Here is a 25,740-nt window from a genome sequence, read left to right as displayed (position 1 = left end):
ACCAATTTTACAAATGATTATCCCGTACATTAGTTAGAAGAATATATCATCAAGGCAAGACACCTGTGAAGGATGGACTCAGCATTTTAGCGAGGATAGTTTACTCTTATGGGGAAGTGTTGTAGTTGGCAGTTAGATAGACATGAGCAGAGCATGGCCAGGTACAGGAGGTCACCAGGGCAGAAAGCCCGGTTCCTAGCACCAGACAATTGGAGGTTTGGACCTCAACCCCAGGGTAACCTTTCCTTCCCTAGCATAACACTGGAGGCAGTTTAGACCCCCTGACCTTTCCTCGCTAGACATAACATCTAGGCCTCAGTTGTATTTCAGCCCCAGACCCAGAAAAGAAGCAAAACCAGACAAGCAAAGAGGCTGACCTCAGGACCAGCTGCATTGAATAAGGACCCCTTGCCCTGAAAGGACACGCCTGGAAAACTGCTGAATATTCTATTGAATCCTTCCCCTGGGACCTGCCCTAAAATCTCCACCCTTAGGACAGAGGACCCAGGCGCTCTCATTCCTGGAAGCCCAACAGTGCCTGCCCTCTCCGCCTTTCTCTCTCCTTCCCCACAGGGAGTCACCTTTACCTTTCTCACTCCTGAACTCCAAACTCCAAGGGCCCTTCTTTTGCCTCTGTAACTTGTTTCCTGAGCCATTTCTTCCACCTCTGTGACTTTCTAAGTAAATGTTCTCTTATAGTTTGAGTCTTGGCTCTGAATTCTTTCCTAGCCAGAACTCAAGTACTGAAATTGCTGAACCAAGTCTGGTCTGATCCCATCAGTTTAACACCTGGTGCCATTCCCGTGGCTGCTGACAGTATCTTTAGTAAGTCATGAGAAGTATGATGTGGAGAGGTGTAAAAATTGATGAAACAAGTTCAGTATTGAATCTCAGCTCTACCATTTATTTTCTGGGTAGGTTAGGGATTTATCTTTCCACCTGACTTTTATAGCTAATAACAACAACTTCTTACTGAATGCAGGAACACAGTACCTTCAGTGGAACATGGCACAAAATACATCTCTTCTTGCTGTAGCCGATGCCTGGAAAGCGCCCCATTTCCCTACTTCCGTAAGCATTTGCGAAGAGAGCCCTTCCCATGGTCCTGTTAAAAGTTCCTCTCTCCACCCAGGCCATGTCACTCCTCTCTCTTGACTTGCTATATTTTTCTTGGTAGCACTCTTCACTACCTGAGATTATATTAGAAACTTATTTATTCTTTAAAAATTGTTATTGAGATAAACTTGATATAACACTGTACTAGTCCAAGGTGTACAACATAATTTGATATATGTATATATTGTGAAATGATCACCACAATAAGTTTAGTTAACAGCCATCACCACACATAGTATGGTTTTTTGTTTTTCTTGTGATGAGAGTTTTTAAGATATACTGTCTTAGCAACTTTCAAACATATGATATAGTATTGTTAACTATATTTACAAATTATGTTGTACATTGCATCCTTAGGATTTATCTTATAACTGGAAGTTTGAACCTTTTCACGACCTTCACCCTTTTAGCTCCCTCCATCACCACCACCATTGGCAACCACCAATCTGCTCTCTGTATCTGTGAGTCTGGTTTTATTTTTTAAGATTTTGCATATAAATGAGACCATACAGTATTGTCTTTCTCTGTCTGGCTTATTTCACTTAACATAATGGCTTCCAGGTCCATCCATATTGTCACAAATGGCAGGATTTTCTTCTTTTTGTGGCTGAGTAATATTCCATTGTGTATGTATACCATATTTTCTTTATCCATTCATCTGTCGATTACCACTAAGTTTATTTCTGTCTTGGATAATATAAATAATGTTGTAGTGAACATTGGGGTGTAGGTGTCTTTTCAATATTGTGATTTAATTTCCTTCAGATAAATACTCAGAAGTAGAATTGTGGGATCTGAACTTATTTATTTGCATATTTTTTGTCTGTCGTCCCCTCCCGCCCTTCAATGTAAGTTTCTTAAAGACAGGGGTTTGTTTTCTCTTTTTCTGTGCCTTAATCCCTAAACATAAAATAATTAGTGCTCAATGGGTTCAGTAAACATGTGTTGAATGATTACATAATTGATTCTTATTATCTATAAGAAATCCCTCTTTTAAAATCATTTAAAATGAAATCCAATTTTTTTTTGTTAATCTTCACCTGAGGACACTTTTTTCCACTGATTTTTTTTAGAGACAGTGAAAGGGAAGGAGGGAGGGAGGGGGGGAGAGAGGGAAAGAAACATCAATGTGAGAGAGACATATTGATTGGTTGCCTCCTGGATTTGCCCCTCGCCCCAGAGAATGAACCCAGTATGTGCCATTGATTGGAACCTCACCCTCAATCCCTTCATCTGCAGGCCGGCATTCGTAACCACTGAGCCATGCCTGCCTGGGCAGTGACCTAATTTCACTGATATTCATTCAACTGACATTTGTCATGATATAAGAAAGTGGATAACTTATTTTGGTATTTTAAAACATGAAATCATAATCTTTTTCGTGCCAAAATCCTCACCCAAAACCATCAAAGTTAGCTGTTCCACTCCCAATCATTTAGATCTCTAACTCTCAGCAGTCCCTTTATTAACCTTCTTTTGTCACTGTCTATTCTTTATCTTCACGATTTATTTCTGATACTTGCTCATTATCTTGTCTAAAGAAATCTTGAATTTTAAAAATAGTAACTGAAATAGGGAAATTTTACTTATAGTTTTGGGAATCTAATTAGGATTGAGTTTTAAAAAATCAATACCCTGAAACCATCCACTAGAATTATCTTTCTAATGCCATTTTCCTCAATGTGGTCTTGGGAATTATCAAGAAAAAGGATAAAAATCCTTTGGTTGCTTCTTGATAAATTCCAATGACCTATGGGATACACAGAAAAATTGAAAAGTGCACGAGGACTCTGAGTGTATGAAACAATCACTAATAATGTCCCAATGTCCTTGGGTATGCCACCAATATGAAGTGATTAAACAGCAGTGCCCCGGAGATGGCACTGGAAGATTCCTAGAACTACCAAATGAGATGAGGACCCTACGTGCAGAGAGTCTTTTTGAAAAAGCGAGGATTAGATACCTAGAGGAGAAAGTTGTATCATGCAGATAACCTGCGTACACAGCTGCCAAAGAAAGCAACAGCCATTGAGAGCACAGGCTGGACAGCCACTGGCATGCAGTGTGTCCCCAGGTCCAAGCATGAATGTTCACGGAAAAATACAAGGCCTTACAGAGTGACAGGCAACAAGCATTTACTTAAGGTAAAAAGCAATAGCTATTTGGGAATTACTGGTTCAGGCAAAAGCCCAAATATTGTTCTGATTAGGAAACAAAGGCTAGGGGTATTTATGAGAAGGGGAAGGGGAGCAATTACATAAATAGAAGGAACGCATAAATGGCACAGCAAAGCTAACAGAGTGACGCTAATTCTAAACAATGTTTTTAATTTTCAATCCAGTAGCCATCAGTCAAGTAGTCATAATATCTGCTTTCTTGTTATCTTTGCAAACAGTTCTTTGGGACACAATGTTGCTTTAGGCCCAGTGTACAGGGTATTTTTCCGTTTTAACATTCCAAAGGGTTGAGGCATAGAAGTGTAAGGCAGTTCCTCTGGGATGGCAGCTCTGGCTCCATTTTAAAGTGGCTCTGTTTAATATATATATATATATATATATATATATATATATATTATTATTATTATTATTATTATTCATTAACACCATTCCTGTGGTTAAGAAGTGGGCAGTCAGCATTCCTTAGATTATTGTGTGAATTTTGAATACCAAGTAAGAGTTTAAGGCAGGGGTGGGCAAACTTTTTGACTCGAGGGCCACAATGGGTTCTTAAACTGGACTGGAGGGCCGGAACAAAAGCATGGATGGAGTGTTTGTGTGAACTAATATAAATTCAAAGTAAACAGCATTACATAAAAGGGTACGGTCTTTTTTTTTTTTTTAGTTTTATTCATTTCAAACGGGCCGGATCCGGCCCGCGGGCCGTAGTTTGCCCACGGCTGGTTTAAGGCCTAAGATAAGGACCCAATCAATTCTACCGCAAAATATCTAAAACCCAGAAATTTTCTAAAACACAGAGGAGGATCAGCAGAATCCCATGACTTGGCCCTCATGTTACAGCAAGGCATCTTGTAAGACTGTAGTGAACTTTACCCCCATCTCATTTTCTTTCCCATCGGCATTTTGACATGACCTGCACTGTCTACCACAGAAAAGCTCTTGAGCTAAATTTCAGTTTCAAGGAATAAAAATAACTTACTGTTCCGACAAGGAGAGTACTCAGCATATGCACTGAAATTCTGAATTGCTACATAGCAAGTGCCAACTGGGTCCTTTTCTGGTGTGGATTTCAGAGTTCTCCAGTGATATAAGGGAGCACAAGCCTGTGAAACATCAAAGAAAAGCAATGTTTTTTTGATGTAGGTTCCCCATACTATGATTTGATTTGACTTGTTGAGTAATATGCCTAAATCTGTGACAAACTATGTTAATTATCAGGTGAATTAATTGGCCTCCAGCATGCTAATGAGTACTTCAGTAGTCACAGTTTATTAAATTTACAAAGCCAATTTGTTAACATTAATGCACCATAGAATTGGAGCAAATTAAACATATACAAAGAAATGCAGTTTTCCCAGATGATTTTAAGTTATATAAAAGTAACCTGGCAAAAGTAAATATTTCATTAAAGCAAAGAACTCACACTTTTTAAAAATTGGGTCTACATAAAAGCAAATGGTTATTTAAACAGTGAATTAATCAGTGTGACATCTTAAAATGAGAACAAGTTCTGTTTTTTGTCACATTAAATGAAATTACTCTCAGATCAAAGGATGCAGATAAGTTTGTAAATCTCTGTTTTGTGGATTCTCCTAGTTTATCATTGAAGGTATATCTAAAGACTTTTAAAAACAATGACTTTCTTTTGGATACACTAAGCTTTTATCACAGTGTTCTTGGCTTTATTTTTCATTTACTGCCTTTTATTCATGGCAAACCAACAATTAATTTAAACAACAATAAGGAAAACATGATTCATGTGTGGAACATTCTGGTTGCTTCTTCAGAAGCTTAGGTTCTAACGAGCATGGTATTTGAAAGGATATCAAATGTGAAAGAAGATATATGAAATCCTCTTAAGATCCCTTGTCTTAGGGCCCTCTTAGTGAACTGACACAGTCTGTGGTTAATACATTTAACATAAGGTGCGAATGGTGAGGTTTGAGCAGTGCAAGCATTCACCTATGTGATTCCACACTGTGCCAGCTGGCCTCACCTTCCCTGTCACCATAGGGAATTTAAATATCTTGACAATTCTTTCCAGTGCTTGCTCGCTGTCAGCTCTAAAATGTTATTCTTTTTATAGCTGCTCAGTTTCACACTGATCCTATATAATAAAAGCCTAATATGCAAATTGATCAAACGGTGGAATAACCAGTCGCTATGATGTGCACTGACCACCAGGGGGCAGACGCTCAACACAGGAGCTGCCCCCTGGTGGTCACTGCATTCCCACAGGGGTAGTGCTGCTCAGCCAGAAGCCGGGCTCATGGCTGGCTAGTGCAGCGGCAGTGGCAGGAGCCTCTCCTGCCTCCATTGCAGGCGGGCAGTAAGGAGTGAGGGATCCCAGACTATGAGAGCACCAGACTACGAGAGGGATGTCTGACTGCTGGCTTAGGCCCGATCCCTGGGGAAAGCAGGCCTAAGCCAGCAGGTGGACATCCCCTGAGGGGTCCCAGACTACAAGAGGGCACAGGCCGGGCTGAGGGGATCCCCCCGTCCCAGTGCACAATTTTTGTGCACCAGGCCTCTAGTGTTAAATAAACTGATGTGATATATTTAAGCTTTGACCCAAACTTAATATGTACAACTTGATACCTAGAATCTTCAAAATGATACTTCTGTTTGCCAAAAATTTGAAGTTCTAAAAATGTCACGTAGAGTAGAATTTAATTCTTGATTCTGCTAAGTTTCAGTGCTCAAATAAAAAAATTAACTTGAATATATTCTGTATTATCCTATTTCCTGTGCATTTTCCTTGAAAATGTAAGCATGCCTCATAATTAATCACTTTTATTATAAATGTAGCATACGATTTTCTTTTCAATGATTCTGAAGGCATCTACAATTATCGAATAAAAGCACAACAATTATGTTACAGATATTTTTAAGACTTAAAGAATCAATACAGAACACCACAAAAAAGTTAACCTCCAATAGTTTATTAGATAGAACTAGCTTTTCAATAGTAATCCACATAAATCATACACCACTAAAGCATAAATTTTTTTTTACCAATTCTGGAATGTGAGAACTATATCAGTGCAAATACAATACAAGAGCATATTGTAAACGCTAGGTTTGTAACTAGAAAGGGCTATGTATATTTTATATATTACCTGTTTTATGTCAAAATCTTTTGGGGGGTTAACCACACACCAAATAAAGCAAGGCATTTTCTTTATTAAATCATAATGTAAACAGCTTTTTAAAAAAATCCTAAAAACCAAAGTTACTCCTTTATTATTGTAAGGAAATTAAAGCCAACAATTTTAAAAAGTCCCCTGACAAAACAAAAAAAATTACGGTTAGCTTAATGCAGTCATTTATTTCTCAATAATTTAGACATATGTTATTGCTCAGAATAATAAGAGAATAGAATCATGAAGTCATAGCATTTTAAAGTTGAAAGCTATGTGGCAGTGAGATTTTTATTTTATTTTAAAAAGTATTAATGTACTCAGAGAACCATGTAAGTAGTAGTTATATTTTTAAATAAAGCTTTCCTTTAGTCCTTAAAAGGATCAATGACACCGCCATAGATTAACTTTTAATGAATCCGAATAATAGTAGTCCTATTTTTCTGGTCTATTTTTAATCAGCTCTTCAATGTACCTCTGTAAAGTGGAGCTATTATTTTCCTATCTTCCTTAGTTGTTTTTGAAATATTTGAAAATATCTCATTGATCTTCTGGGAAAAAAAAAGCTTTATTTCATATGGTTTAAAAATGCAAAATAGATTTTTTAATTTTAAGTATTCAATTTCTGTTTTAAAATGTTGATAAGCTTATCATTGAAAGTCTGACATGTTCTTGCATGAAAGGGTTTTTGTAAATTTGATTTTTTAAAGCATTTCTGTGTACACTTACTTCCAGAGCCACCCCACAGCCCACGATTCATACTCACCACCACTTTCCCTCTGTGAGCTCTCACTGCTGCTCCAAACCATTGATTCGATTTAAACTCTATGGGTTCCTTGGTTCCATTAACTCTGATCTTTCTGTTGTCTGACAAGAAGTACATCAATTGTTAATAACTTGTAAAATATGGCAGCCAATTAAAAGTATGTAATAATAAATTCATCCATTAAAAATACTTGAAAAACAGTTTTTATAGGTGGGAGCATTTCTCTTTGACTAAGTCTAAGCTTGACTTTCCATTTAGAACATTACCAATCAAATAAAAAGATGTATTTGAACATGACATTTCATCACTTAACTTAAAAGGAGCATTTTACTACTTATATTTTCACACAACTATAAATCTGCTGTGGATTCTGACATTCTCAAATCTATACTATTGTCATTGATTTGTATCAGATCAAAGACCAAACATTTATAACTGCTCTAAAGAATTTCTATTCTTTACCAATAGTAAAACACATGGGAATGCCCCTAACGGGGGAAGCACAAGCTTTCTCAGCATGGCTTAGCAGGAATCGACATGAAAGACTCCCAAAACCTTGGTTTTTCACTGGTTAACATGTGTCCACATAGCCACAGAAAATAACACCTCAACACAGTTTTATATGCCCTTTGCAGATGTCAGCATGAAGGGGGCTGCCTGGGGAGAAACTCAACCTAATTATAACACACTTCAAGTCTTAATAAAAAGCAGATATATTTTTTTCCACTCTTGATTCCCTGCTAACATATTTCCCACGTGGTTCTAACTGCATGGTTCTAACTGGAGCATCATCAGTAATAGCTAATGAATTTCGAAAGACATCTGTACTAGGGTACCTTATTGGTATGCGTTTCCTTATGTATGCTTTTCTTCGTTGACTTTATAATAAATGCATTACAAAATGAATTTTAAATTCCTATCAAATGAGGCCAAAATATACACACAATTAACCTTCTATTGAGTTTACATATAATTACAGGCTTTAAAAAAAAGAATAAATCATGGAAACTCAATTTTAACCTGAATTTTACATTTTGACATGTTAGTAGAAAATCATGAATTTCCTTCTTTAAAATGGTATGCAAGTTCTGGAAATACTTACCCAAAATGCACACAATTGGCAAAGAATTAGAGGATCTTACAGATTACAGCATAAAATTAAAAATATAAACATTTCTATTTTCATCTAGGAACCCTAAAAGATTGTAGAACTCAGAGTCAAAGAGTGTTGTCACCATTAGCTGGATGATCCTGGGCAATTCATTTAATCTTTTGGAGTTTTTATTTCTGCTATAAAATGAGGCTGAGAATACCTTTCCCTTTTCCTCTTTCACAAGTGATCACAGAGTCATAAAGATCACATGAGATAAAGGAACACAAAAGTGCTATATAAACCAAAGAGTCATATAATTAGAAACCTTGAAACTCAATCTAAGTCAAAAATTGGAAAGGACCTCACAGACATACAAGTATAATGTGTTATTATTAGTGATTGCTGGTTCTTAACAATGAAATTAGTGACACCTCAGAAGATAGTCTAAGAGGTTTAGACTAAGTCCAGAACAAACGTGCTAACAGGGGCTTTGGGATTTTGAAACTAAAAAGAAAGGGAAAGAAGACCAGAACCTCAAAAATTCAGATATACTTGCAGGAGATCCCAAAAAGGATTTAAGAAAAGTAAGATGCTGAGGGGAAGAAAATGGATTACAGGGAAATACAGAAGCCAGTTCCAAATCAGGCCTCATTTTGCTAGAGAACGAAATCCCTTAGGAATTTCTGAGGCATATTTTCTGCTATTATAAGGTTAAACTGTATAACTTGATTCAAACTATAAATTGGGGGTTACTTTTCAGCAACAAATTTCTTCTGGACCTATGGCCCTGAGCAGGCATTGCAGGGAAGCAGAAATCAAATAGCCTGTTATTTCATGAAGAAATTTTCATCCTCAAAGTAAGACAATTGACAGTTATCACCTACCAGTTGGCAAATAATAATATTCACTGTTTTCAAGATAATAACTTGATGCAGCACTTTGGAAGGACTATTTGGCAACACACATCAAAAACTTAGATGTAGCCGCATGCTCCAGGACCCACATGGTAAGTCACAGAATGCATGCCACCCGGCCAGAGTTGCACCACCCAAGCTGTAGGCTCTGGGACCCAGGACAAGCAGGCTGTAGACTCCCGGGCCCTCATAGTGAATCCCAGAGTGCACACCATCCTGGAAGATGGCTCCTGGACCCCCACAGAGAGTTGCAGAATGCACATCACCCTGGCCAAGGGCTTCAGGACCCTGCAGTGAGTCACAGAGTTGCATGCCACCCTGCTGTGGGCTCCGGACCCACCAGTGAGTCACACCACCCCAGCCATGAGATCTGAGACCCCCATGACTTGCATGCCAGTGGGACCTTGCAGGCAACCCTTACCATGGGAGCCAGGACCCTGAGCACATCCACAACAGCTTACACAATAAGGTCGGGGGTGAGCCACATAGTCAGACAACCTGTGAGGAGACTCCATCTACAAAGGGGACAATAACATTAAAAACTCAAATACATCAGGAAAAACCTAAATAACTTAAGTATGGGGCTTTCCTAAAACACCCAGTTCAGGAAATCTGAGAGATTGCACCACTGGGTCCCACAAAACACCTACCACATAGGACCACCCAAAAAAAATCTGGTGGCACAGCAGTTTGATCTAAGACAAAGAAACAAATACAAAGGGAAAGCAAAAATTGGGAGACAAAGAAATAACCCCAAAGGAATGAAGAGGAATCACCAGAAAAGGAACTAAATGAAATTGAGGCAAGTAATTGTAAAAGAAAGAATTCAGAGTAATAGGTACAAAGATGCTCAAACCTCTGAATGAGAATTACTTACAATTCAATGAGAATTATAAGGAGCTGAGAAATATATCAACATGAGTAAGAATTAAGAGGAAATGAAGAATGACATAGCTGCAATAGAGAAAACAATGGAAGGCTTCAACAGTAGACTAGAAGAAGCTGAGGACTGAATCAGTGGGTTAGAAGACAAGGTAGAAAAACCCCAAGTAGAGCAGCAACTGGAAAAAGAATTAAAAAGCAGGAGGAGAGTCTAAAGGAGCTTTGAGACAACATGAAATGAAACAATATACACATAATAGTGGTGCCAGAAGGAGAGGAAGCTGAGCAAGGATAGAAAACCTGATTGAAGAAATAATGACAGAAAACTTCCCTCATTTGGGGAAGAAAAAAGTCACACAAGTCCAAGAAGCACAGAGTCCCAATCAAGATGAACCCAAAAAGACCTACACCAAGACACATCATAATTAAATTGTCAAACATAAAAGACAAAGAAAGAATCTTAAAAGCTGCAAGAGAGAGACAGAAAGTGACCTACAAGGGATCTTCCATTAGATTATCAAATGATTTCTCAATAAAAGAAATCAGGGCACAAGGAAGAGAATGAAGTATACAAGGTGATGAAAAGCAAGAAACTAAATCCAAGAATACTCTATCCAGCAATGCTATCATTCAATATTGAAGGTAAAATCAGGAGTTCATAGACCAAAAAAAAGGCTAAGGAAGTTTATTACCACCAAACCAGCAATGCAAGAAATGCTGAAGGGACTGTTGTAGAAAGAAGAAATAGAAAACAAGGAAGGAATATGGGCATAAAGAATAAAAATGGCAACAAACAAGTACCTATCAATAATAACCTTAAATGTAAATGGATTAAATACTCCAATCAAAAGACATAGGTAGCTGAATGGATAAGAAAGGATAACCCATATATATATGCTGTATACAACAGACCCACCTCAGAACAAAGGACTCATACAGACTAACAGTGAAGGGATAGAAAAAAATTTTCAGACAAATGGAAATGAAAAAAAAACTGGGGTAGCAATACTTATATCTGACAAAATAAACCTCAAAGTGAAGGCCGTAACAAGAAAGGAGGGCCACTTCATAATACTAAACGGAGCAGTTCAACAAAAAGATATAACTGGTAAACAAATAGGCACCCAATACAGGAGCACCCAAATACATAAAAAAAATTTCTGGAAGATATCAAAGGAGAGATCGACAGCAACACAATCATAGTAGGGGACTTTAATACCCCATTGACACCACTGGATAAATGCTCTAAACAAGAAATAGCAATCCTAAATGACTCACTAGATCAGATGGAATTGACATCATCAGAACATTTCACCCCAAAGCTACAGAACATATATTCTTCTCAAATGCACATGGGACATTTTCAAAGACAGATCACATATTGGGATACAGGCAATGTATCTTCAAATTCAAGAAGATAAACATTATATCAAGCATCTTTTCAGATCAAAATGGCATAAAATTAGAAATCAACTACAATAAAAACAATGAAAAAAATCAAACGCATGGAGGCTCAATAGCATGCTATTAAACAATGATTGGGCTACCAAAGAGATCGAAGAAGAAATAAAAAAACATCCTGGAAACAATGACAATGAAAACACAACCATCCAAAATCTATGGGACACAGTGAAAGCAGTCCTGAGAGGGAAATTCATTGCTCTACAGGCTTACCTCAAAAAAATAAATAAAAAATAAGAAAAACTGGTAATAAACCATCTAACCCTACAACTTAAAGAATTAGAAAGAGAGCAACAATAAAAGTCCAAAGTAAGCAGAAGGAAGGAAATACAGTGGGGCCTTGACTTACAAGTGTCCCCACTAATGAGTTTTTCAAGATATGAGCCATCTCTCGGCTGATTTTTTACTTTGAGTTGTGAGCTAAAATTTGGGTTACAAGCCATCTTCAGATACCCCACTGCTAGTTGGCACAGCGAACGTCACAGTGAATGCCACAGCATCAGCCCAGCATCACGTGCCTCACTCGTTCACTTTATGATTTGACATACAAGTAATTTGAGTTATGAGCTCTGTCACTGAATGAATTAAACTCGTAAGTCAAGGCCCCACTGTAATAAAGATCAGAGCGGAAATAAATGACATAGAGACCAAAAATATATATAAAAAAGATCAATAAACCCAAGAGCTGCTTCTTTGAAAGGATAAGCAAGATTGATGACCCTCTAGCCAGGGTCACCAAGAAACAAAGAGAAGAGAAAGGACGCAAATAAACAAAATCAGAAATGAAAGAGGTGAAGTAACAACTGACCCCAAAGATACAAAGGATTGTAAAAAATACTACAAACAACTCATCTCTAACAAACTGGACAACCTTGATGAAATGGGCATATTCCTAGAAAAATACAATCTTCCAAAACTCAATCAGAAAGAATTAAAAAAAAAAAACTGGCCCTAACCAGTTTGGCTCAGTGGATAGAGCGTCAGCCTGTAGACTGAAAGGTCCCAGGTTCGATTCCAGTCAAGGGCATGTACCTTGGTTGCAGACACACCCCCAGTAGGGGGTGTGCAAGAGGCAGCTGATCGATGTTTCTCTCTCATCAATGTTTCTAACTCTCTATCCCTCTCCCTTCCTCTCTATAAAAAATCAATAAAATATATTTTAAAAACAACTGAATAGGCCAATAACTACCAATGAAATTGAAACAGTAATCAAAAACTTCCAGCAAACAAAAGCCCTGGTCCAGATGGCTTCATAAGAGAGTTTTACCAGACATTAAAAGAACTAAAACCTATCCTCCTCAGCCTATTCAACAAAATTCAAGAGGAAGGCACACTTCCAAACTCTTTCTATGAAGCCAGTATTACCCTAATCCCAAAACCAGATAAAGACACTACAAAGAGAGAGAATTACAGGCCAATATCCCTGATGAACATAGATGCTAAAATCCTCAACAAAATTCTAAGAAATTGGATCCAGAATTACATTAGAAAAATCATAACCATAACCAAGTGGGATTTATTCCAGGGAGGCAAGCCTGGAACAATATCTGCAAATCAATAAACGTGATACATTACATAAACAAACTGAGAGACAGAAATCACATAATCATATCAATTGATGCATAAAAAGCATTTGACAAAATCCAACACCATTTCTTGATAAAAACTCTCAACAAAGTGGGAATAGAGGGATCATACCTCAACATAATAAAAGCCTTAAATGACAAACCTACAGCCAACATCATACACCAGTGATGGTGAACCTTTTGAGCTCGGCGTGTCAGCATTTTGAAAAACCCTAACTTAACTCTGGTGCCGTGTCACATATAGAAATTTTTTGATATTTGCAACCATAGTAAAACAAAGACATATTTTTGATATTTATTTTATATATTTAAATGCCATTTAACAAAGAAAAATCAACCAAAAAAATGAATTCGCGTGTCACCTCTGACACACGTGTCATAGGTTCGCCATCACTGTCATAAACAATGGGCAAAAATTAAAACCATTTTCCCTAAGAACAGTAACAAGACAGGATGCCCACTTTCACCACTCCTGTTCAACATAATACTGGAAGTGCTAGCCATAGTGATCAGACAAGAAGAAAAAATAAAAGGCATCCAAATTGGGAAAGAAGTAGTAAAACTGTCATTATTCAGAGATGACATGATATTGTACATAGTAAACCCTAAAGACTCCATCAAATAAGTACTAGACATAATAAAGGAATTTGGCAATGTAGCAGGATACAAAATTAACACCCAGAAATCTATGGCTTTCTTATACACCAATAATAAACTTACCGAAAGAGAAATTAAAAAAATAAAATCCTATTTATAATTACAAAAAAAAATATTAAGATACCTAGGAATAAACTTAACTAGGAAGTAAAAGACCTGTACTCAGAAAACTACAGGACATTGAAAAAAGAGATAGAGGAAGACATAAACAAATGGAAGAATATACTGTGTTCATGGATTGGTAGAATTAACATCATTAAAAATGTCCATACTATCCAAATCAATCTATAAGTTCAATGCAATTCCCATTAAAATACCAATGGCACATTTCACAGACATAGAGAAACTCTCAAAAAATTCATATGGAATAAAAAACAAAGATCCCGAATAGCTGTAGCAATTTTGAGAAAGAAGAACAAAGTTGGAGAGATCACAATAGCAGATATCAAATTATACTACAAAACAGCCTGGTCCTGGCATAAGAATAGGCATATAGATCAATAGAACAGAACAGAGAACCCAGAAATCGACCTAAGCCATTATGCTCAATTAATATGTGACAAATGAGGCAAGAACATACAATGGAGTCAAATAGTCTCTTCAATAAATGGTTCTGGGATAATTGGACAGATACATGCAAAATAATGAAACTAGACCACCAATTTACACTATACACAAGAATGAACTCAAAATGGATAAAATACTTAAATGTAAGATGGAAAACCATAAAAATCTTAGAAGCCATAGGCAGCAAAATCTCAGACATCTCTCTTAGCAATATGTTAACTGATACAACTCCTAGGACAATGGAAACTAAGGAGAAAATAAACAAGTGGGAAAACATCAAAATAAATAGCTTCTGCACAGCAAAAGAAACCAAAATAATAAGAGAGCTCACTGCATGGGAGAATATATTCGCCAATGATACATCCAATAAGGGGTTAATCTTCAAAATTTATAGGGAATACATACAACTTAACAAAAGGAAAATAAACAATTCAACTTAAAAATGGGCAAAAGACCTAAATAGAGACTTGTCCAAAGTGGACATACAGATGGCCAGGAGGCATATGAAAAAAATCTCAATGTCTCTAATCATCTGAGAGATGCAAATCAAAATGATAATGAGGTACCACCTCACACCTGTCAGAATGGCTACCATCAACAAATCAACAAACGACAAATGCTGGCGAGGATGTGGAGAAAAGGGAACCCTCGTACACTGCTGGTAGAAATGCAGACTGTTGCATACTCTATGGAAAACAGTATGAAGTTTCCTCAAAAAATTAAAAATGGAACTGCCATTTGACCCAGTTCTTGGAATATATACTAAGAAACCCGAAACACCAATCAGGAAGAATATATGCACCCCTATATTCATAGCAGTACAGTTTATAATAGCTAAGTTTGGAAACAGACTAAGTGCCCATCAGCATGTGAGTGGATTAAAAAACTATGGTACATCTACACCATGCAATAGTACACAGCTATAAAAAAAAGAACTCTTACTATTTGCAACAGCATGGATGCACCTGGAGAAAATTATGCTAAGTGAAATAAGTCAGTCAGAGAAAGATTAATATCACCTGATTTTACTGATATGTGGAATCTAATGAACAACATAAACTAATGAACAAAAATAGAGCCAGAGACATAGAAACATCAGACAGATTGTTAAACCTCAGAGGGAAGGCAGGAGTGGATTGGGGGCAAAGAAGAGATCAAGCAATGAACTCATATGGATATATGCATAACCCATGGACATAATCAATAGGGCGGTGAAGGTCTGGCGTGGGGCGTAGGGTGGGGTGAGATAGGTCCATGGGGGGGAAATGGACATATGTAATACTTGCAATAATAAAGATTTTTTAAAATAATGTAAATGTAGACTTTTTTATTTGACCAAGGAATTTGACTTCTAGGATTGTGTTCAATGAAAATAATTACACAAATGTGTTAAGGTGCAATATGAAAATATTTGCTGTCCTATACATGATAGCAAAACGTGAAACAACTTACATGTTCATAAATAGGATATTTAAAAAAATTTTCTGTTATCTCTAAAATAGACTACTACCCACTGTCAGAACATATACAATAGTTTGTACCCATTGAAACAGGAAAATGTCTACAAAATATACTTTCCTTTAACTTTTCTAAGGCTTTAGAAAAGCACAAAAAAATACAAGGACTTAATATAACAAACATTGGTATTCCCACCAAGCAGAATGGACAATTTTTAAATTTATTCACATTTACAAACATTACAGAACTCAAATAAATAAATGACCCAAATACATAAAATCAGAAATGAAAAAGAAGGCCAGCATTACCCTAATTCCAAAACCAGATATAGACACTACAAAGAAAGAAAATTAGAGGCCAATATCACTGATGAACATAGATGCTAAAATCCTCAACAATATATTAGCAAACTGGGTCCAGCAATACATTAAAAGCATCACATACCATGATCAGATGGGATTTACTCTGGGGATGCAAGATTGGTACAATATTCACAAATCAATAAATGTGATACACCATATAAACAAAATGAAGGATAAAAATCACATAATCAGAAAAAGCATTTCATAAAATCCAGCACCCATTCATGATTAAACTCTCAGGAAAGTGAGAATAGAGAGACCATACCTCAATGTAATAAAGACCATATAGGACAAACCCACAACCAACATCATACTCAGTGGTCAAAAACTACAAGTGCTTCCCTTAAGATTGGGAACAAGACAGGATGTCTGCTTTTACCACTTTTATTCAACATAGAGATGGAAGTCATAGCCACAAGCAATCAAGCAAGAAGAAGAAATAAAAGGCATTCAAATTGAAAAGGAGGAAATAAAAATGTCATTACTAGCCGATGACATGATACTGCATATAGAGAACACTAAAGATTCCACCAAAAAACTACTACAACTTATAAATGAATTCAGCAAAGTATTAGGATACAAAAAAAATCCAGAAATCAGTTGCATGTTTGTGTACCAATAATTATGCTACCTGGTATCAAACTATACTATAAGGCCTGAGTAATCAAAAGCATGATACTGGCATAAAAACAGCCATATAGATAAATGGAACAGACTAGAGAGCCAAAAAATACACCCATGATTTCATAGTCAATTAATATTTGACAAAGAAGGCAAAAACATACAATGCAGTAAAGATAGTCTATTCAATAAATGGTGTTGGAAATATTGGAAAGATAAGTGGAAAAAAATGAAACTAGACCACCTTCTCACACCGTATACATGAATGAACTCAAAATAGATTAAATACGTAAATGTTAGACTCATGTCCATAAATATCCTAGAAGAAAAGATAGGCAGTAAAGTCTCAGACATTTCTGGCAGCAATATTTTTTTCTGATATATAACCTCGGGTAAAGGAGACAAAAGAAAAAATAAACAAATGGGACTACATCAAACTAAAAAGTTTTTGCACAGCAAAGGAAACCATCAACAAAATGAAAAGATAACTTAATGCATGGGAGAACATTTTAGTCCATACATCTAATAAGGCTTTAATATCATAAAGACCTGAATAGACACTTCTTCAAATATTACATATAGATGGCCAACAGACCTATGGAAAGGTGCTGGACATCCCTAATCATCAGAGAAGTGCCAACTAAAACCACAATAAGATATCAGAATGACTGCCATCAATAAATAAACAAACAACAAATGTTAGCGAGGATGTGGAGAAAAGGGAACCCTAGTACACTGCTGGTGGGAATGTAGACTGGTGTAGCCACTGAGGAAAACAGTATGGAATTTCTTCAAAAAATTAAAAATGGAACTGCCTTATGATCCAGCAATTTCATTTCTGAGAATATATCTAAAGAAACCTGAAACACTAATTTGAAAGAATATATGCACCCCTATCTTCATTTCGGCATTATTTACAATAGCTGAGATTTGGAAGCAGCTCAAGTGCCCATCAGTAGATGAGTGGATAAAAAAAGCAGTGGTACATTTACACAGTGGAATATGACTTGGCCACATAAAAGAAGGAAATCTTACCTTTTGTGACAACATGCATGAACCTGGAGAGTATTATGCTAAGTGAAATAAGCCAATCAGAGAAAGACAAGTACCATATGATTTCAGTTGTATGTAGAATCTAATGAACAAAATACACTAACAAAGTGGAAACAGACTCATGGATACAGAGAACAGACTGACAGCTGTGGTGGGGAGAGGGGCTTGGGGCTGGGTGAGAAGGATGAAGGGATTAAGCAAAGAAAAGAAAGATTCATGGACACAAACAACAGTATGGTGATTGCCAGAGGGAATTGGGTGTGGGGGGAGGGAGGAGGTGGTAAAGGGGAGATAAAAGGTGATGGAAGGACACTTGACTTGGGGTGGTAAATACACAATACAATATACAGATGATGTATTGCAGAATTGTATACCTGAAATATGTATAATTTTATTAATCAATGTCACCCCAATACATTCAATTAAAAAAATTTAAGTATGGAAAAGTACAAGGATTTAATATGACAAACATGTATTGACAATTTTTAAGTTTTTCCACATTTATAAACAGTACAGAACCCCTTGACATCTATCCTCAGTTTGAATCATCTTTTCCTCCTCCAGTCATAGCCACCATCATGAATGAGATGTGTATACTTCTTGCCATTGACAAAATAATGTCCATGAACAATATAGAACAAAGGTCTGCAAGTTTTTCTGCAAAGAATTGGTAATAAATGTCTTAAGCTTCGCAGTCTCTATGGCTAACTCAGCTCACTTATGCCCTGTTAAAAAAAAAAAAAAGAAGAAGAAGAAGAAGAAGCAGCTCACAGATAGCATGTAGAAGAATGGGCTTGTCTGTGTTCCAATAAAACTTTATTTACAGACACAGAAATGTGAGTTTCATATCATTTTCATGTGTCATTAAATATCACTCATTTAAGAATGTTTCCCATGCATTTAAAAATGTAAAAACCACTCTTAGCTTATAGGCCATACAAAAACAGGGGATGGATCAGATTTTAGTTGTACTTTGTCAACAATTGATTATTATTGAGTACTAGAGTCCCAGTGTGTGAATTCGTGCACGGGTGGGGTTCCTTGGCCTGGCCGGTGATCAGAGCTGATCAGGGCCATCTCGCCTAGTCCTGATTAGAGCCCATGGAAGCCAGTCGGGGAGGGACCACAGGAGGGTTCCAGGGCATGTCCGGCCCTCTCACCCAGTCCCGATAGGCCATACCCCAGAAACAAACTAACCTATGGGTCAGAGCATCTGCCTCCTGGTGGTCAGTGCTTGTCATATCGACTGGTCGAGCTGTCAACTGAATGGTCCACCCATCAGTCAAACACTTAGCATATTACGCTTTTATTATACAGGATTCTTTTGTGCGTTCTTTTTAGCCTAAGAAATGGTATTATGCTATTTGTATGTATTCGACTGTACATGAGGTTGACATTTAATTTTATGTTTATTAGAGATATCCATGTTTTGATAGATAAATAGAAAGATAGATAGATAGATGATAGATAGATCTAGCTCTTTCTTTTTAACCTCTATATAGAATTGTATCTCACTGAATAGCCACCTACATTTTATTTATCCATTCCATTTACATATGAGCATTTAGGGTTGTTTTTTTTAAAAAAATTTCCACTAAAACAAACATGTGCCCTTATATCCCCCTCCATCTATAGAAACACAAGAGTTTCCTTCTGGCAGGAGACTAGCAATGACATTGCGGGGCCATGGAGAATTATCATATGCATTTTATCATATGTGACAAATGATCTCCAAGTAGCTGCACTCCCCATGCACACTAGCTGCACTCTCCATGCACACTACCAGTGCACAAGAGAGGGCCCTCATCTCATTGTTGTAGGACTTTTAAGTTTTTGCCAACCCAGATGACTATCAAATGGTACCTCATTTTGTTCTGTTTTTATTTGCATTTCCCTGATTATTAGTATGGGTGATTGTGTGTGTGTGTGTGTGTGTCTGTGTGTGTGTAGAGGTCTTCTAATCTAAAGCTCCTTCCTGGCCTGATTATTTTTTTATGCTTAAGGACCATACACATTTTTCTTCTGTTAATTGCTAGTTCACAGCCTTTGTTTATCTTCTTGTTTAGTTATTAGTTTTATCAATAAGTAAGAATTCAACATATTATATCAATTATTTTTCCCACATACATGTTGCCAATATCTTCTCCCAATATTTGTTAATCTTTTAATTTCATGTATGGGAATTGTTGTCCATCTATCATTAATTTTATATATAATGTGGCAAAAATGCTTCACTTTCAACATGAAAGGCCAATAGTTCCAACACCACTTATTGAACAATCCATCTTTTTTTCTCAGAGAGTTGTAATTCCAGTTCCACCCTTGTAATAATATCTCTCAACACATGTCTGTAATACTTTCAACAATAAAGATACATTTTTTTAAAAAACATCCCAACACAGCCCAAGGGGCCCAACATGATCTGGCCCCTGCTTGCCTCCCACTCTCCATGCTCATTAAGCTTCAGAAACACAGACTGTCTTCAACACCCCAGGCGTTTCTGTCTCCTCATTGACTTTATTCTTCCCACTGTCTGAAACACTCCCTCCACGGCTCCTGGTTCCTCCTCGTCACTCAGGCTTCAGCTCAAAGGCCACCTCCTCAGAGACCTTCCCTGCCTCTGGCATTCAGTCTCCCATCATTCTTTTTTCTTTTCTTTTCTTTTCTTTTCTTTTTTTAGCCAAATGCTTTATTATACAACAATAGCATTACATAAAATTGTTCAATTTTTTTTTTAATTCAACACTTTTTTATGTTAGTTTCAGGTGTACAGCACAGCATATGCTTCTCTCCATAGCACCTGTCCTATTTGAGATTATCTTACTTCTTAGTCTGCATGCTTATTGCCTGTCTCTCCCCTTCAGAATATACACAAATCCAGAAACACTCTCTGCTTTGCCTCTGCATTTGCCATTCCTAGAACAGTGCCTCCCCCACAGCAGGCTCTCCACAAGTGTTTGTTGAATGAACAACCAAGCTACCACCTATTCATTCAGAAGTTTGTTCATGACATTGTTCAATATGATCCCACTTTACTTTAAACATCAAATGTTCTGTGTATGGATGTGTGTACATGCCTAGACACTATACTGTTAGTGACAGTTATCTTGAAGGCAGGGAGTGTCCATGCTTCAGTGGTTTTTAAAATTTCATTTTCATATATTTCTGTATTGATTGAGTTTTTACAGGGAGTATTATTACAACTATGATCTGAAAAGAGAAAATCTATGATAAAATCAAGACTTGTAAGCCAACCTGAGAAATGGAGATGGGTGGTGGCGATAAAATGGATTCAGCTTATCCTGAATTTCTTGGGCTTTGAAAGCACCTCTCTTAAATTGGCAACTTTGACGGAACCTCTTAAATTGGCAACGTTGGTCAACGGGGTACAAAGTCCAGCATGTGGTGAGCCTACTAACTTGGGGTTCTTTTTTCATGGGAATACTCATTTCCTAGCAGAAGTGAGGGAATGTAGAATGTGGTGCACATATGGGCAGCAAGCAGATTTTTCTAATCTTTTAGCTCAGTAAAATGGGAGGAATTACAAGAAGTGAAGATAGATCACCATGGGAGAGAAAAGAGAAAAGCTGAAACTGACACAGGTGTGACCAAACATTTTGGCAGATGGGACGATTTTTGAAAACTATTTATAAAGTCCTCGACCTCACACTGGAAAACAGTACGTTTCCCTGTAACCTTCAGTCATCACATCACTTCAAGGGTCCCCTTCGGCCTTTTCTCAAAGCCCTGGCAGGAGCTGTCCAGACATTTTTAATCAGAAAAAAGGGAAAAGAAATCCTTAAACTTTTGTTTATAATCTTTCCCATGGTCAACTTATGCTGTAAAAGTTTCATTTAAATTGAAACTCTGTATCTGAGAATGAGGAATACTGGCATTTAAAATTCAAAATAAAATAGCTGTGACCAGAGAACTCCTTGTCTAAAAGAAACAAAACCAAGAAAAGAAGTTGAATTGATTTTTGTGTCCCAGAATATTAAACTTCCAAATGTCTGACCCTCAAGACCCTAAAACCGCTACTAAAAACCATTAAATAACACCTCTAGCCTTGATGTTCTTGATCATCTTATTGTGAATTTTCAAGTATTTAAGAAAATGCTGTACTAATTCATTTTTCCATACAGTGTTCAAGAAATATGTAATTTTTTTCTGTTTATCTACACTAATAAAAGAGAAAAATGGTAATTGGCATACAGCGATACCGTTTTCATTGGCTAATCAGGGCTATATGCAAATTAACTGCCAACTAAGATTGGCAGTTAACTGCCAACAAGATGGCGGCTAATTTGCATATGTAGGCACAATGCAGGGAGGCGAAAGGGAAAGCAGGAAGAAGCCCCCTGCCACTGACAGTGATCGGAAACCCAGGGGGGAGCTAAGAGCTGGGGGGCAGGGCAAAGGCGGCCCTGGGGCCGCCTTTGCCCTGCCCCCCAGCCATTATCGGAGAATCAGGCGCCTTTGCCGCCCTGGCCAGTGATAGCAGGAAGTAGGGGTGGAGCCAGCGATGGGAGCTGGGCACGGTCGAAGCTGGCAGTCCCAGGAGCTAGGGGTCCCTTGCCTGGGCCTAAAGAGAAGCCCACGATCGCGGCGCCCCCCGCTGCCACTGCAGGTCCCCGCTGCCTGGGCCGGACGCCTAGGCCAGAGGCTTTAGGCCTGGGCAGGGGCAGAGCCTGCAACCGCGGGGAGCTGGGGGTCCCCTGCCCAGGCCTGACACCTCTGCTGGAGGCCTCAGGCCTGGTCAAGGGGCCGATCCGGTGATTGGTGATTGGAGGGTGATGAGGGTCAACTCCTCTGGCTGAGACATCAGGCCTGGGTGGGGGGCGGAGCCGGGGATTGGGGGGATATGATGGTCCCCTTGCCCAGGCCTGAAGCCTGGGTCAGAGGCGTCAGGCTTGGGCGGGGGGTGGAGCAAGCGATCAGAGGGAGATGGGGGTCCCCTGCCCAGGCATGATTCCTGGGCCAGAGGCCTCAGGCCTGGGCGGGGGCCAGAGCCAGTGATCAGGGGGAGATGGGAGTCCCCTGTCCAAGCCTGACACCTCTGGCGGAGGCGTCAGGCCTGGGCAAGGGGCCGATCAGGCGATCGGAGGGTGATGGGGGTCAATGCCTGAGGGCTCCCAGTATGTGAGAAGGGGCAGGCTGGGCTGAGGGACACTCTCCCCCCCACACACACACACCCAGTGCACGAATTTTGTGCACCGGGCCCCTAGTTGAGATATAATTGACTTACAGCATTGTATACATTGAAGATGTACAGTATCTTTAATGATTTGACTTATCATAAAATGATTGCCACTATAAATTTAGTTAACATCCATTATCTCATATCAATACCAAAAAAAGAAAAAAACTTCTTCCTGATGAAACTTTTAGGATCTGCTCTCTTAACAACTTCCTTATACACCATACAGCAGTGTTAGCTAGAGTCATCATGCTGTATATTACCTCCCTAGAACTTATTTATCTTATAACTAGAACTCGGTACCTTTTCACCACCTTCATCAGTTATCTCACTCCCCACTCCCAATCCCTGCCTCTGGTAAACACAGATCTGAATTCTTTTTCTTTGAGTTTTTTTTAATTCTACATATAAGAGAAATAATACATTACTTGTCTTTCTCCATCTTATTTTTTTCACTTAACATAATGTTCTTAAGTTTCATCCATGTTGTTGCAAATGACTAGGATTCCTCCTTTTTAATGGTTTAATAGTATTCGTGTGTGTGTGTGTGTGTGTGTGTGTTAATCATCTTTATCCATTCATCCATCAATGGACAAAAGTGTGTTATTCTGATAAATAAATACTGAAAATTATTTTTATACCATACACACACACACACACACACACACACACACACACACACTAGGGGTCCAGTGCATGAATTTGTGCACCTTGAAAGGAACTGTGGTCCGTGAGGCTATGGTGGGCACAGGGGCGGGTCTTGCCCATCCTCCGCAACCCCATTCAGCCCCTCCTACCACGGACCCCGGTCCCCTGTCTGCTAGAAGCCCCATTCCCACCGCCACCATTCCCACATGCTGACAGCGCTGGCCCCGCTCACACCCGCTGATGGCGCAGAATGATTGGGGCTGGTGCCAATAGTGGGTGCAAGTAGGCCATCACCATCAGTAGGTGTGAGCAGCGGCTACAGCCTCGATCACCCCTCAGGAGCAGAGGGAGGTGGAGAAGCCCTCAGGGGTGATCAGCACCAGCAGCCGCCACTCATACCCGCTGATGGTGCCGAGCAATTGGGACCGGCCATGAGCAATCAGGACCAGCGCCGGGCACCAGCAACAGGTGCGAACATCTGGCAGGACTGCGGCGTGTGGGAGCAAAGAATTTTCAGTAACCACCAGAGGCTCGCTCCAATGACAGCGACCAGTGCCCCACCTTGGTCTGGTGCCTCCACTCACCTGCTCCACCATCCCGTCATGTTCCGCACACACACCCTGGTGGTCAGTGCACGTCATAGCAACCAGTTGTGCAGTTGTTCTGCCGTTTGGTCTATTTGCATATTAGGGTTTTATAGATAGACTAGAGGCCCGGTGCACAAAAATTTGTGCACTGGGGGGGGGGGGAGATATAATAGAGAAATATGTTAATTAACCAGGGCACCATAACGGGTCAACTGGACAGGAGGAAGTTGCATGCACAGTGTCGGGGGCAGGGCAGCAAGGGCCTCCACGTGCCTGCGCTGGGGGAGGGCCTGATCAGCAGTGGCCATGGCTGCTTCAAAGGCTGGAGAAGGAGTGGGCAGTGCCGCACAATTTCAAATCACGCTGGACTACTAGTACTCTATAAAAATATATATGTGCATACACACACACACACACACACACACACACACACTAATTTTCCTGTCTATACCTAGTAGATCAAATCTAAATACCCTGCCCTCCACAATGTAGGTCCAAGACCCCACACTTGATCTCCAGGTATGGCGTTTCCTTCCATCCAGGTAACTTCCCCTCTGTTCTTTATTGAGCCTCCCTCCCAGACTTCATACTAGTATATGACATTTATCTTGCAAAATTCCATTTCCTTGGAATTTCAAAATTCCTTTAGTTGTTTCCCAACTAATCCAAATCACTTCCTTAAAAACCTGTTTTAAGATGTAGAGTCCAACACTCTTTCCTTTTCAAATTAAAAATCATTCATATTATTGTTTTTAAAAATTCAAACAAACCCTTGCTGGTGTGGCTCAGTTGGTTGAGCATTGTCTCATACACCAAAAGTCCCTCGTTGAATTCCTGGTCAGGGTGCATGCCCAGGTTGTGGGTTTGCTCCCAGTTGGGGTGTGTGCAGGAGGCAATTGATCGATATTTCTCTCTCACATTGATGTTTTTCTCCCTCTCCCTCTCCCTTCCTTTCTCTCTAAAATCAACAAAAACATTTAAAAAAATTCAAACAAGATAAGGTAACAAAACTTGTATAAAGAATTATATGAGGTAGCAAGTGAAAGCCCATTGGAATCCTGCTCCATGGACACAGTCACTGTTGAGTTTGGTAAACCCATCAGCCATTCAGAGTTTAAGAGGATTCAAGATCATTTCTGAAAATCATGAAACTTTTATTTTAAATTTAAAATAATCACTATTTTAAATTTTGCATATCACTATCACATCTAAATGTTAGGTTCCATATATAAGCAAATAACTAATAACATTAAATTAGCTGTATGTATGTTTTAGAGTTCTAATAGTAATATTCATAAATATGGGTTTGGGATGGCAATAGTCAATAATGTATTACACTTTTATTATATAACTAGAGACCCAGTGCACAACATTCATGCACTGTAGGTGAGGGGGGTCCTCAGCCCGGCCTGCACCCTCTCACAGTCCAGGACCCCCGAGGGGTCCTTAGCACTG

The 25,740-nt window shown here is 38.7% G+C and overlaps 1 protein-coding gene across 1 annotated transcript in view; it reads right to left on the bottom strand.

Moving 5' to 3' along the window:
• ITGA8 (integrin subunit alpha 8) overlaps positions 1-25,740 on the bottom strand; it is a 206,155-nt gene that overhangs the window by 161,098 nt on the left and 19,317 nt on the right. The window contains exons 3-4 of the mRNA XM_081087480.1: positions 7,200-7,300; positions 4,273-4,396 (exon numbers count right to left, since the gene is read on the bottom strand). Of these exons, the coding sequence (XP_080943606.1) occupies positions 4,273-4,396; positions 7,200-7,300 (225 nt within the window). The remainder of the gene's footprint in view (positions 1-4,272; positions 4,397-7,199; positions 7,301-25,740) is intronic.

This window comes from Myotis nattereri (genome assembly GCF_964212035.1).
Source record: "Myotis nattereri genome assembly, chromosome: 1".
In the NCBI taxonomy this organism is placed as follows: domain Eukaryota; kingdom Metazoa; phylum Chordata; class Mammalia; order Chiroptera; family Vespertilionidae; genus Myotis; species Myotis nattereri.
This window is presented reverse-complemented; position numbering and strand designations above follow the sequence as displayed.